The sequence below is a fragment of the Lissotriton helveticus genome, chromosome 4_1 (genome assembly GCF_964261635.1).
Source record: "Lissotriton helveticus chromosome 4_1, aLisHel1.1, whole genome shotgun sequence".
Taxonomy (NCBI): Eukaryota; Metazoa; Chordata; class Amphibia; order Caudata; family Salamandridae; genus Lissotriton; species Lissotriton helveticus.
The window spans coordinates 1,703,102,698-1,703,118,291 of NC_136063.1; the positions used below are offsets into that span (position 1 = coordinate 1,703,102,698).

A 15,594-nucleotide genomic window follows, 5' to 3' on the forward strand; every position below is an offset into this window, starting at 1 on the left:
TCAGCTATTCGATTATCTTCTCTGGCTTCTGTGTTCATTCTTGAATGGCTCCTTAAAGTGCAGTCATGCTCTTAATTAAACGTATTCTTCTTGAGATAAGATGTTTTTATGACAAAATTGGCCACAAAGCAAAACCTTGACATGGTATCAGTGTTTGTTGTTATCACAAATCCAATTAAAGTAATCTAATTGAATTGTGGATTTAATTGCCTAGGAAAGTTGCTGTACCTATAATTACCCTTGCAAATATATCTTGACAATAAAGGTGTAGGGTCAGATGGCTGGGATTTGTAGAGCCCTAAAATGAGTGCAAAACCATAACCATTCCAATTAAGTTTACAGTAGGGTTGCAAATCATTAAAATATTTTTTCATTGAGTGTGACATACTGTAACCGAGAAGAACACTAATCTTATGTTTTTATTGGTATGTAGTGAATGAGTGTGGAATTTAAGGGCCACATGTACGAACATTTTTAGCAGTCGCAAACAGCACATTGGGCCGTTTGTGACAGCTAAAAAGGCCTGCAGCATATATCAACCCAATTTTGCAAGTCGACATTAGGAAGGAGGACGCCAAGGCCATCCCTTCCTAATAGCGAGTAGCAGGGGGATGTACAATTGTTTTGCAATCAGAATGCGGTCACAAAATAACGACAGTTTACCACCTGAGTCAAGTTGGTGGTAATCCAGTCGCAAACGAGAAGGGACCCCTTCCCCTTTGTGATTGGTAGCTAAATCATTTTTTAAGAGGAGCCATTTACAAAAATGAAACAGAAATGTTTCTTTTTTCTTTTTGAAATATATCTAATTTTCCTTTGAGGAAAACGAGCTGCATGTCCTAAAACAAATCTGCTTTATTGAAAAAGCAGGCCTCCATCCCTGTGAGTGCGGGCCATTCCCAAAGGATCGCAAATTTTGACCTGCCTCATGAATATTGAGGCAGGTCCCCTGCCACCCATTTTGGAATTGCAAACAGTGTCTGAGACAGTGCTGCACATTTTATTTTGCAACTCGCTAATTGGGAGTCGCAAAAACTCGCAATTTGTCAGTTGCTAAATGAAATGGTTGCACAGGTGGCCTTAAGGGCCGGATGTACGATCCTCAGTGTTTGGAACTCACAATTTGCATTTTTTTTTTACTCTTAAACACTGATGTACAACAGTGTCTGAGACATGTTAGCGATTTGCAAATGGGTCACAAAGAATCTGCCTTATTAATATTCATGCGGCAGCTCACATTTTGTGGGCTGCTGGGTTCAGCACACTACGATGTCTGTGACCACTTTTGCATTCAAGCTTTTTTTTCAAATGTGGCCATTTTCCTTAAAGGAAAAAAGGATGCATTTAAAAAATAAAAATTAAACGTTTCAGTTTAAATTTTTTAAGATCAGGCTGCCTGCACTTAAAAAAAGTTTTCGCTGCTAATCACAAAGCGGAAGGGAACCTTCTGCCCTTTGCGACTCGCTTACCACCAATTTGAAACTGGTGGTAAATGCAATTGTTGTGCAACAGCATTTGCGGGCACTAAACAATCTTACATGTCCCTGTGACTCTATATTAGGAATGGGCCCTTGGCATACACCTTCCTAATAGCAACTGGCAAAACCTCTTTTGCAAGTCAGTAACAGGTTACCGACTCACAAAACAGGTTTGGTCCATGTTGCAACCCTTATTTAGAGGTAGCAAACAGGCCGATTTCCCTTTTGTGACACCTACGAACTGTTGTGCATCTGGACCTTAAGGCCAGGGGTACGACCATATTTAGTTGTTGCAAACCGAGAATAGGGCTGTTTGCGATGACTAAAATTACCGTCAACATGTCCCAATCCTATTTTGTGAGTCTGTAACCTATTACCGACACGCAAAATAGTGTTTGCAAAAATAGTGAATTGCAGGGGCATGTATGAATGTTTTGTGACCGGAATGCAGTAGCAAAACATTAATATTTTAGCGACTTCATGAAGGAGGCTGTAACCATTTTGCAAACAGAACGGGGTCCCTAAGAGACCCCTTCCCTTTGGGAATTTGGGTGCCAACATTTTTTAGGAGCAAGTATTGATCCCACAGACCAATGCCTACTCCCAAAAATTGAAAAGGTAGCTTTTAATTTTTATCTTTGGAATATATCCCCATATCAATTAAAAAAATGGTGTTTTTTAAAAAGCAAACACAGACATGGTGGTCTGCTGACCCCAACAGGCCACTATGCATGTAATTACAGGCCATTTCCAATGGGTCACAAATTGCGACCTACCTCATGAATATTGATGAGGTAGGTCATTTGCAACCCCAATGGGAATAGCTAAATGTGTCTAAGTCACATTAGTGCATTTTATTTATTGAGTCCCAAGTTGCGAGTCACAAAAAATTGTAAATAGAGATTCGCAAAATGAAATGGTTATACGTCTTCCCTTTAATCTCTAAACCTTAAGAACCGCATTTACAACCATTTCAGGCAACACTGCACCACAACTGACGCTTATGCTCTGCTCTGGATGAAAGGGGGGAGCAGAACTATGCCACATTTTCAAAGAATTGGTGCAGGTCTTTCCCTGTGCTGGCACACTTTGGCCTGCCTAGCACCAATGCAGACATCCTTGCACCATAGTGTAAGGGTGCCTGACTAACTGTAAGGATAGCTCTACGAAATGCACAAAAACTATATTTGAAGATTTTTTCCTCTTATGTGGGTTCCTTTACAAATCCATAGTGGATGCACAGAAAGACCCAAACACCACCCTTAGAATGCCTCCCGGACCTAACGTGACACAAGACAATGCATTGTGTGACTTTTTTACACATCATTGTAATGCAGGGTCCCCTTTAGCAGAGAGCAACCCAGGCCCTGTTGAAGTTCCAAAGTGTGTCACAATACAAACTGATACAGTATTTCTGTTGGGTGGAGAAGGCACAGGCCAGAATACAGTGCTTTTTGGTATGGATGAATATACAAGACAGTATTCGACATGCATGAGCAGTGTCAATGCCTGCCAGAGTGTTATTATAATGGGACACACGTTATGAACCATCTCCATTGCCTGGACATAAATAACCAACCTGCTTAATGCACAGTGAAAAAGAAGCACATGCTGACATACCGCTGCCCGAGACCTGCTGACACATTCTCTTTTACTGTAAAAAACAGACTATGGAGAGGCCTATTTAACAATGATGGAACTGTAAGAAGTTAAGATGTGTTCACCATACTGCATCATTCATTTATTTATTATTTATTTATTATCACATTTGTAGAGCGCTCTGTTACCCCAGAGGTGTCCTGGCGCTTTGCTTGTGCAGACAGTGGGACCAATCATGATGGCTCCCTAGTGTGCGTCTAGCACACCTTTCTCCTTGTCCAGTACATACTATTCCAATGACATGGTGAAGGGTATTAACTTAACCTACCAACACCTTATGTCCTTGTCTCAATGATGTTCTAAATCCTGCTACAATCGCTAGTCAGCTGTTAAGTGCTACAAATGTGTTCTCTTCCACCACTTGCCATATCTTACCACAGGTTTCTCTACATTTGATCCCTACTTCTACTGTCACTTTGACAGTGTTACAAGAATATCAGTTTTCCCCCTCGCTGCAGGTGAAGTATGGGTTTCCATTGGTATGCTAATATAAAAAAACTATAGTGTGAATATAGAAAAAGATACATTCATTTATGAAAACGAAATCACATCCCGTGTGAGAAGTTGGCCTGGTATATGTTGACCACTAATTACAGTGGGCACCTTGTACCAGTCTAAACAACCTTTATTGATGATTAGGTTAAAGACAACCTTTTTTTAAAGCTATCCTAGTGGTAGCTATGGAGAGCATTCTTCAGGCTAAGTCTTGAAGGAATGTAAAGCAGCTTGTTTCACCAGATTGTAACCTCCTGAATGACCAAATGAAAGGAGAACCACACAAGTGTTACTATAAACATATGTATTTATTACTAAACACTCTCTACTAATCTCTTTATGAGATTCGAGCACAAGGTACACAATATTAAATTACTAGACTGACAGTAAATAGCTCAATACACAGTAGGCTCCAGTGGTATAACAACCAACATTTGACTAGACACAGTGCCTAGAGCACATCGAATCGCTGATAACACAAGTAACCACCCAAGGTAGTGACACAGGGGACCCACAGCGGATGTGTGCAGTGTGCGAATACAGTCGCGAGCTCCGTACAACTCTATGGGAAAGTCGCGGTTGGAATTTTAAAGATTAAGGACACTTTAGAGAGGACTTTCAGCAAACCCTTTCAAATGTAGAAGGTTCTACGGCCAGCCTCCATGTGAGCACCGGAGCTCCGTACAACTCTATGGGAAAGTCGCGGTTGGAATTTTAAAGATTAAGGACACTTAAGAGAGAACTTTCAGCAAACCCTTTCAAACGTAGAAGGTTCTAAGGCCAGCACCCATATGAGCACCGGAATACTCATGTTACCTAACCCAGGGAAGCCGGGTGCATAGGTGTCAAGTGGTGTCGGGAATCTTCGTCATTTTCAATGGTGTGATGCTGCAAAGTCCTGCTGACGTGAAGAGGAAAAGTGTCCAGTGTGATCGAAGCCTGGATCGGAGCTGAGAAGAACCTGAAAGCAGAGGGGACAGAGTCTGGGTCACTTGCCAGTGACCAGGGGCACGATAGAGGAATGTCCACCAATGTTGGGTGTTTCAGGTAAGAAGAGGTGAAGCTTGACTCTGCAGCCACAGGGACCAGGAGATGTTGGGGACAACCAAAGTCTACAGGCAAGCTGTCCCACAAAGGATGTCGAGTGCTGGGGGGGTCAGTGTCCGGATTGAACACCAACAAGCCTTGGCAACTGCAACCCAAGGGGACAGAGGAAAGATGCTTTGGTGAGGACCAGCAAGGACCTGGGGACTCTCCAAGTGATGGAGAGTCAGGGCACCTCTGGAGCAATCAGGAAAGCCCACTGAAAGTCAGTTACCTTCACAGGAACCCACAGGCCAATGGACCAGGAATCGCGAAGGGACCTCAAGAGGAATCACAAAATACTAGCACACGGAACACTCGTGAAGTGTAGGCCAATAATCTTCAGTGGAAATACTGCTTGGGCTCAGGACTACAAGTAGCCCGAGACACAGCTTCAGAGGTCGCCGGACAGCATATGCTTCTGCAAATGGACACGGTGCCCAGGAGTTCGGGTTGCACACCCACCATGAGGGATACGGGTCTCAGGTTTGCTGAGAGAACTAGTCAACCTCAGGGACACTTGGAAACCCATCTCCTGTGTTGAAAAGTTCTTCAGAGTCCTTAGGAGCTTGAGAGATGCAAACCAGTCAGATGCGTCTTGGTGCTTGCCTTGCAGGGGAGTAACTCCTTTACTCAAAGGGAGATACTTGGTTTCTGTAGCAGAGTTTAGTCCAGGTAAAATCTAAAGTCCTATAGTCAGTCTTCCTAAATTATACCCAAGGAAGGGGTGTGACAAACTCTGGGGACCCACCTATAGGATGGTCAGGACAGAGGGGTGGTTACTCCCATGTCCTTTGTTCAGTTTCACGCCAGAGCAGAAGCAAATGGCTCCTGCAACTGGTTTTAACTGGACTATGCACAGGGACACCAAATGTGCCCCCAGTGCAGACATCACCAATACACTAAAGCCTAGCTGGGAGGTGGTTACACCTCCCTGTGTCAGGAAGGCATGACAGGAAACCTATTGTCATGCCTTCCCCTGCTCGAGCTTGGCTCAACTGCAGGAGGGCAGACTCGTGTCTGTGGCTGGTAGCATCCATCTTGTGATGCCAGGGTTGAGAAAGCTGGTACCGGGTGTACCGGTGTAGTCATATTTTTCCCTCTAGAGGGTGGAATCATACTTCCCACACCAGTTACTGGTGTAGAGGTATGATTCCAAGGTGTTTGATGCCAAACACAACATGTTTCCATGCGGCCGTTGTAAAGTTAGCATTTACCGCTAGGTTATAATGCACTTCAGAGTATATGGTTGGCTGCATCACAGAACGTCCTCGGAGAATAGGTTCCGAAGGCTGCAGAGGGGCTCTGCTCATGCATGGGCACCCCCTCACATAAAACTCAACACCCTGCCTTCTGGATTGATAAGGTCTCCCTTAGGGGTGACTGATAGGTTTATATGTGCAGTGATATAAGGTAGATATAGTGAACCTATATCGAAGTAACGAATGCATGCACCACCTTACACAGGTTGCAGTAGCAGACCTGTGGTGTCAGTTTGAGTGGTCTCTCAGGGGTGCCACAATACATGCTGCAGCCCCTGGGAGGCCTCTGGGGTACCTATGCCTTAGGTACATTGTATACCATATATTAGGGACTTACAAGGGTACCCCAGAATCAAATTTGGAGTGTACCTAAAGTACATGCAATCAATTTAGAGGAGAAAGCAGGTAGGCTGGGGTCCTGCATAGCAGGATCCCAGCCAGACTAAGTCGAAAACAGTGAAACATCAGCAAAACGTGGTGGTAGCTATATGAAGCAGATCCTACTCTCCTACATCTATATTAACAAAATCACCCATCATGAACTCTGCATCAACTCCGACTTGCAAATACATAGTCAGGCAAGCTCTGACACCCAGGCCCGGGGTTTCTGATTTATAGATCACAGGTGGGACTGCAAGTAGCTAGCAGATAACTGTACACACAGGAAACCCTAGATTATTCCCACAGATAGGCACAGCAACATTGCAATGGTCAAGGGAGAATGGCCCCAATTAAGCACACATGGCCATAGGGGGTACGCGCACCCCTATGACACCATAAAGTCAGATGCCACATGAGTTAGGAATGTTTAGCCAGTCAGAAAACAGCACACGCAGTCATCACGTGCTCCTCACGCCGGACACCCGGACACGATACCCAATGGCCACATTGTGTTAATGCAAGGTTGTGGCCCACCTGTAGTAACCATTTGAACATTAATTTATGACTCTAAGGCAGCAACCAACATTCCTCACCATATATCTCACCGGAGAAATTTTACAACCTGATTGAAACTGTATTGGAAAAGATCTCAACTGAATGTAAATTGAGAGAGACTTCAGACCCTGCGCCTGTAACTTTTCGCCAGGCTGCTAGGTTTAATCAAACAAACTGTTCCTGTTTTTGCCAAACGCCTCTTGTCTCTTATTTTTCAAATTCAAGTAACAGATCGGTTACCTTTACAATTATACATTTACATAAATGTATATTTACATGTTTTTTTACAATGTTTGTCATTTACATGGCATTACATTTACATCACATTTTTACACTACATTGTATTCATGTTTATTTTTCCTTTCTTGCTTACTCGGGATGTACTTCTTAAACTTTTTGTGTTAAATTTAGGAGAGGATAAAAAATGTAATTTCTCAGTGACAACATAAATGGATGTAAAAAAGATATGGATCTTGTGGAACCTCTTCCTTGTCCTGGACATAACATCAGGGCCACTAGAATTATGTGATTTTGTGGCTGTTGCGCTTTCTGCATAGTTGCACTACATACTTGTTCATCTACAGCACAAACAGCAGATTTTACCCAAATATAGATTTTAGCCTAAGCAGATCAAATGTTATTAAGCCACGCAGTCGAAGCCCCTTTACAAAGGTTGACTGGTCACCTTTCTGTTGCTTATTGCTGTATTTGGGTATCAAACTGGTTCTAACGAGCTGAAACATTTGCCTAGATAGTGTTACCATGTGTACAAATGACAAAATAATGAGATAATAATACCACAAAAAGTGCCACATTCTGCTGCATAATTTGCCCTTTCTTTATGATTTGCTGAATATTGCCACATAAGTTTGTCCTCTCATTGTGCATAATTCCAGTGTCTTTGCATAGCATTAAAAAAATAAGAGTAACAGTCCTGAATTTGATTTCTGAAATAAACAGAACATATTCATTGCAAATACTGAAAAACAGTGGGTTTCTTCAAAATCAATTTTTAATGTATAGAAGATTTAGATTACATTACACAACAAGATCATCTATCATCCCAACCCAGCCTTCGTCCTATCACATAATAGTCAGAAGAAGAAAAGGGTCAACAAACATCGACCACATGCAATGCCTGGGCACAGCAAGTTCAGTAGCTAGTTGTGCAATCTTGTGGGAGCGAGACATCTGTAGCAGAAGCTGATTCCCTACGCCACCTAGAGCTCTATAACCATCTGAGTCATAAAAAGAACTCCAGGCGATAACAGCACCCAGGGGAAAGGGAGAGTCGGGAAAACACAACAGGTAGCATCCCAGAGTCCTTTCAAGGTGACTACAGGAATTGTCAGCACTATAGATTCCTTCAGTGTTCTAGTATCATTGAGAATCTACAAAAATATAATAAACTTTTCAGAATCTTCACCTCTTAAACATAAAAAAGACCAAACATAGCTTATGAACTGGTAACTGTTAATTCCTACCTAATACCTCCCACTTTCCCACTCTGTATTTAGTGACTGGAACCCTGTGAATGCAGTATGAATTCTGAGAAAATGAAAATAAATACAGGATTCTGAGTAAATGAAGAAACTGAAAATCCCAAAAGCTAGAATAACACTATATCACCCATTAGTTACCTTAACATAAAAAGAGACAGAAGTTAATGAAACCTGTATAAGATGAGAATTAACTAACTCCTTCAATGTCTGACAAAACAAATCAATAGGAAAAAGTGATTGAGTAAAGTTCCCAGGAGCGATAAAAACATCTTTAGAACCAAACCATAGTCTTGTGCTCTCAGTCTCTATGCTTTAGTGGGGAAAACCTCAATTATTGTCCTTCTTTTTGAAAAATGTGCATATCACCATACAATAATTTATGGATTTCCAACACTGGAAGGCCAGTATAAGTCCAGAAATGCAAAAACAACAGTTGATGGACAGAATGCAGAACAATGTCATACATTCACCCCAGTACAGAGATCTGGGCCTAAATCCATCGTTTTTTTGCTCACCATGCCATTCCAGTTTGGGGTGAGTGTTTGATTTACTCCAACGCTCCGTCCATCATCCCCTTTGGTATCGCTTTGTTCGCCCCAAATTGGCAGGGTATGCCCAGACGCGGGCCCCTTGCTCACTTTGCCACTGGATTCAAGATAGCCTGGCTGATGACGGCTGATTAGCCAGAAACCAGTCCCAAGATGCTTGTTTCCGGTCCAGGGAAGACATGGCTTGGCAGTTCCGACTGGACTGTTCCCATGAGGCACAGGGTCAGACTGATTTGCATATGGCCATGTCAGAACTGGGTTGGTGGAGTGAGCTAAAGAATGATGATGGATTTAACCCAAATCAGTTGACTGAGGTTAGTGTTTGATTTGCTCCAACGCTCCACAGCACTTTAGAAGAGCAGTCAGTTGTTGGTAAACACTTTTTGGTACCCTCTTTATCACCAAAACGGCCAAGGAGAAATCTTACTCAACAAACAGGGATAACGCTAAGTAATTAGCAAACGCAAGAGCAGCATGTAGTATCTCCTGTTGTGATACATCAGTTGTGGTGATACCATAACTGTCGCCATGGCCAGGTGATGTGCCTCGGATCACCTCGAGGTGTGTGGAGTTTTGGTTTGGCCCACATTACGTGGGCATATGGAATAAGGGTTTGCGGTGGCGGGGTGTGTCTTCAGAGGAGGCCCCAGCACAGCAGCGTAATGCAGTATAGTCTGTATGTATCTCATTCATTACAACAAAAGCCCGTCCTACGCCACCTATTGTGCAGTACAAGAAGTACTCCATGCCAGCAATTGAAGAAGCAGTGGAATCCACTCCAGCGGATGCAGGAAGAAGTAGCAGCATGACCGTCATAAAACAAGGTAAGTATCATCATAAAATCAAGAATTACAGGCAATGACTTTTTAGTGAGTGCAGCTTTTATGCTGCTACACTCGAGAATCCCAACCATGACTAGCGCGGCTTTCGGGTGGAGGACCAATGCAAAGGGAGTGCAGAAAGAACTGACGTGTGCGTCGGCCTCTCCCCTCACTTCTGGGTTTCCAGCTGTGCAGCCTGCCTTGAAAAAGGACATGATCCTGCAGCTGTGACACCACTCATCCATTTCCACATTAATGGCAAACAATGTCTCCAAGTTGCTGACCTCAACACTGGCATGATTTCCCTTTCCTTTCAAGGAGACCATGTCCTCATTTTGCAAGCATGTACACAGCAGTAGTTGTTTTCACATAACTAGGCCTTGTTTGCTCACACTGACAGCAGAAGGCAAGACACAGTATTTAAATGTTGATTTCTTCCTCTTTTCTTCAAACCTACGTTTTCGTCATTCCTCACTTTAGAATTCAAATAAAATGCCCAAAGCATGCAGAAGTAAATTATGTTTTTCTTTGCATTTCTTAAAAAATACATGTTTCTATTTCACACACTATAAAGTTTCATTAAATTGCTCTTCCATCTGAATGGCTTGGTCCTACTGTACGAGTTTAAGGAATAAACATACGGGCTGGTGAAAGTGGAGATCCTAAAGTGTGGCTCCGCGGAATAAACATGTCCTTTCTGTAATCATGCTTTGAAAAAGCCATACTTCAAATGTGTACATCAGAATGCATGTAAGTGTTATTACAATAGCAAAATACATCACTTACATCATATATATTGACAATAGTCCTTTGGCATTCCATAGTAATGCCAAATAAATCCTGTATTTCAAAGTAATGAACACTATGCTCATGCTTCCCAAAATGTGACCCTCAATTTCACAATTTGACCTTCAGTATGTCAGACATTATGGTCCAGATTTTCTAGTGATTTGTTCTGCCTTTGCATGATGCAAACCCGGAGCAAAGTGTTAGAGTGGGATTTAACATCCATTGAAAATCAGGATTTTCATCGGATAGTATGCCAAAGTAACACAATCTTACACTATGAACTGTTTTGCGTTACTTTTCGCCAAGGGGGTATTCCATAAATGATGCATTCTCAGGCAATCACCCTTGGGGTTTGATGCAAATCCCTATCCCTATTGTAGACAGATATTTGGTTCAAAATGTTATGTTGCCTCGAGGCAGGTGTAACAAGGAGAAATGTTTTCATCTCTTATCAATTTTTCTGCGTTTGCATGTGTGCTGCTTTGTAAATTACAAATACAAAACAGGAAAAGTGATGAAGGATTGATCCCCAGAACATCCTCATATAAGGGTATCGAGGACATAATATAAAGAGACAACAAATCTAAAGGTAAGATCATAAAAGGGAGTATTGATTTACTGTTCCTAACTTCACATCTACATACCTTGAAGAGGTAGTTAGAGATGGAAACTCAGCACGCAGAAGACAACTACTCTAATGAACTCCATCCACTAGGGGTACGTACCGACTCTTGCCCCACTGACTTTTTTACCTCAGAAAGATTAGCACCAGCTCACCATCCTCCTCAAAGCCTCCTTCACCACAGACACCATTCCTGATGCTTGGGAACATGCAGACGTTAGGCCCCTCCTCAAGAAACCCTCTGCAGACCCCAGCGAGCACAGAACTACTATCCCATCTCGCTGCTCCCATCTTCCGTTAAAGTCCAGGAGAAGGCAATCAAACTCTAACTCATGAACATCTGGGAAGGAGCAACCTGCTGGACACTTCTCAATCAGGTTTCAGAGCCAATCACAGAAAACATCTGCATCCCACTCAACAGAGGAGAATCAGCTACCCCGATCCTGTTTGACCTCTCGCAGCCTTGATCACCGACTCCCACCCTACACTCATTGATCGACTGCACCAGATCAGAATCACAGACAAGGGGTTCGGATAGATGGCCTCCTTTCTCACAGGTTGCACTCAGAGAACCCATGTTCCTCCCTTTAACTCACAACCCATACACATCATCTGCGGTGTTCCTCACGGTTCATCGCTCAGCCCAAACCTCTTCGACATCTACATGACACCACTCACAGACATCTTTGGATCCCATGACATTAACATCATCACCTATGCCGATGATACCCAACTCATCCTTTTGCGCTCAGTGGACTTCACCCCAATGAAGAGCAACTTCCACAACTATATGAAGAATATTGCAGCCTGGATGAAGAACAACTGCCTTAAGCACAACACTGACACAACCGAAGTCCTGATCTTCAGCAAACACGCCGCAATCTGGAACCACTCCTGTTGGTCATCTGAAATCAGACCCACCCCACTCCAAAAGACCACGACTTCAACTTCTGCATCATCCTGGACAGTGAACTATCCAAGAAACATCAGGTAAACAGTGACACCATCTCCTCAGCCTGTTTCCACACTCTCTGCATGCTCCAAAACGTCTTCAGCACCAGGTAAACTGTGTCACATGCCCTCATCACCAGTCGGCTGGACTATGACAATGCATTCTAAACAGTACCAACACCAAAATCATGAGATGACTTCAGACAGAAGCTCAGTAGCCAGACTGATCCTCACCCTACCCAAGAGGTCCAACATCACTCAGCACATGAAGGCCCTCCCTATCCAAAAGTGATGCCAATTCAAGTTTCTGACCCACACCTACAAAGCCCTCCATGACCAAGGAGCCGCTTACGTGAACCACCACCTGAATTTCCACCAACCTCCCAGGAACCTCCTCTCCACTCTCCTCGCCATTGTACAGAAACCATGCATTTTCAACTGCAGCTCCAAAGGGTGCTCCCTTTCCCACCTCTCTGCCAAAGCCTGGAACACCCTCACCCTCCACCTCGGCACTTCAACCTCACTGACCTTCTTCAGGAAGTTACTCAAGACCTGGCTCTTTGACTGAGACTGCTGCACAGTGCCTGGATACCATTTAGGGTGATGTGCCTCACTATAAAAATGACTTGAATGAAAAATGCTTGAATTAAATTCTTATCTCAAAAAATTACATGGCATTTTGGAGCAGAGGATATTGACTTAATGAAGTTCCCATTGCTTTGGCAGTATTTCTACCCCATGCTAACCAATAATACAAAGCCACACCCCATATATGCTCTTTGTGTGTGAAAGTGAAAATACAATAATGGCAATGCTGATTGCTGGCTTTTAACCAGTAATACCGCCATGTACCGCTTGCCCCACACTGACGATCATTTTTAAATTAGACTAACCACCAGACTAAATTCCAAGATTCGGAATACCCAGAGGTATGCTTTCCTTATTTAATTTGGTCCTTGTTTCCACCATATTACTCTGCAGGTAATAGCGGTGGGGCCTGCTAGGGTGGATTTCGAGAGACAACCACAAGGAAAAATTAAGTATTTATTTATTTTCCCTTATGGTCATCTTTCAAAATCCCCCCAACTAGCCCCACCGCCCTACCGGTCATACCTGCTGCGGCCACAGCTGAATTTCACATCCTAGAGGAAGCAAACATAATTTGACCAATCCAAGTGCATAAGGAAATTAGACTACAACTTTTCTGCAAAATAAATGTGCAATCTCGATTGAATAACAATACTGGTCAGATTTAGCTTAGTTGATCTGGAGGCATGAACTGCTGACACATAAATATTTCAGTGTTTTACTTACAGCTCGAGAAAACAAGAGGGCAAGAGTGCTTGTCCATTGGAAAATTCTGAAGCTGGAGTTGGCATTCTGCCTCAATTGTCAACCTGAGGACAAACACATAAGATTTACAATTAGGCTATCAGCGACGGGTATTAAATACGTTGGCATCACTCTGATAATTACAAAGTAATGAAAGCAGACATCTGTTTACATAATTAATTTGCATAATGAATTCGATTTAAGTAGTGTGAGGAAGAATTAATATCTAACAAATGAGTTGTTGCATTTCAAGACAAGATCTCTCCTCAAAATTAGGAATCATTGTGCAAACATAAACAACTGAGTGCCTCATTTGCTATATTTTGACGTGTGGCAGCAAAGCAATCCTTTCTGCTTTGCTGACTTGCGTCTAAATAAGAGGGCATGAATGCACAGTATCTACAAGATATGGCGCATTCCTGTCCTTCTTCCTTGAGCCGGTATACAAACAGCAGCCATGCAATTAACACAGACAACCGTGTGGCATGGTGCAAGGTTGCATTGCAGGGAGGATTGTTGTTGTGCAGAATGAAACACCTTCCGACACACAAAACAATCATTCATTGCATTTTGGTCCTATGTGTGGACACATAGAAAGAGCAAAAAATTAAGAGAAATAAAAGTATTTCTCCTTGTTGCGCCACTCCCTCGCTGTCCCTGGTGAGGTGTAGGATTCTGGCACATTCCCAGGTTTACAACACTTTGCATATCTGGAAATGCATTAGGTTCCAGGAAGGTTGCGTGGGAACACCCACAGCAACACCCATGGAATGCCCCATTCATGCAGAGTAATGCTTGAAAGGGGCCCATAAAAAAGTCACGCAGGGTGAGATTATGTGGCCTTGTAAAATGGGCGGGGACACTACGCCACCAGTTTGTCTAAAAAAGTGATGCACCATCAGGGCAATGGGCTTGTAATTGAGGCCCTAAATATGATCCACCATCAATATTCTATTTTCACCAGGTGCTACAAAATGTGGCATGAATTTTCCATGCATATCATATATTAATAAAACTATATGGCTTTCACTGAAATATCTTTGAAGTTCCCTCCCTATGCCCTGCTCAGATTCCTTGCCCACAACTTTCCTACCAGTTGAGAACATCCACAAGTGTGTATATTGCTTGACACCAAACATTTCTTTATTGATAGTGTAAATGTGGTCTTCATATTTGTGTTTCATCAGTTATGTCTGCTAATAGCGGTTGTGTCCCTAACTTGAGCCCTATCAAAATATTGAACTTATTTTTGCTTGGGTGCTATCCTTTCTGGAGTATTGCATGTGTGTTAGTGTCTAAATAAACAAAAACCTGGAGGGGGGCTGGCAAGTACGTCTTCCTTCGCAACCAGACTCGTTTTCAAATTGGATAACATACCACAGGCAATTTGGGGGCTCAACATAGTTGTGGAGTGACTGAGAATATCTCTGAAAGCTCCACTATGTACATCTCGACACAACATAGGTGACCTAGACCAATTACACTTTGCTTGCCATTGGCATCAGCTAAAGTCACAGTGTATCTAAATACCAACATCACTAATATTGCCAATGGTAATGAATATCAGTTTGCAGGTGGTTCCACTGTCCCATGATTGAGCTGCTGGTCAAACCATTATTTAATTAACTTTTCGCACTATCTGAATATTTATGAAATTGGGTGGAAAATGAAATATTGAAAGAGTGACTACAATAAGGTTACTGCCAGCTTTAAAAACAATGAGTTGCCATATCCATAGTCATCTTGGAATGTATAAAAAATTACAAGGAGTTAAAATGCCACTACAGATAACTGCATCATTTCTGAGTAAATGCCCAGGACCACTCTAAAAGTATATGTGGACCTAAGTTTCGTACCCTAGGACCTGCTTGGAGGAGTCAAGGCCTCTCAGCAAGGTCTAGGAGTTCTCTTCTAAGACGAGAGTAAAATGCTCTAATAATGTGTTCCATAACAAAGAACTTGGCAACACCATGTCAGTAGAAGTAGATTACAATAGAGCCCCATAACAGCTCAAGATTCATCATTATGAAGAGACTGGCTTATTCAAGGAGGGGCTTAGGGCACTGGAAGGAATTTCTTAATTAGTAAACAAGAACACATGAGTGGTGACAACAAA

The 15,594-nt window shown here is 42.7% G+C and overlaps 1 protein-coding gene across 2 annotated transcripts in view; it reads right to left on the bottom strand.

Annotated features, from left to right (window-relative positions):
* Positions 1 to 15,594, bottom strand: part of LOC144827656 (gamma-aminobutyric acid receptor subunit gamma-4-like) — a 2,222,498-nt gene that overhangs the window by 854,003 nt on the left and 1,352,901 nt on the right. For both annotated transcript variants that reach the window (XM_078685892.1, XM_078685893.1), the window contains exon 5: positions 13,461 to 13,543. In XM_078685892.1, coding sequence (XP_078542018.1) covers positions 13,461 to 13,543 — 83 coding nt within the window. The remainder of the gene's footprint in view (positions 1 to 13,460; positions 13,544 to 15,594) is intronic.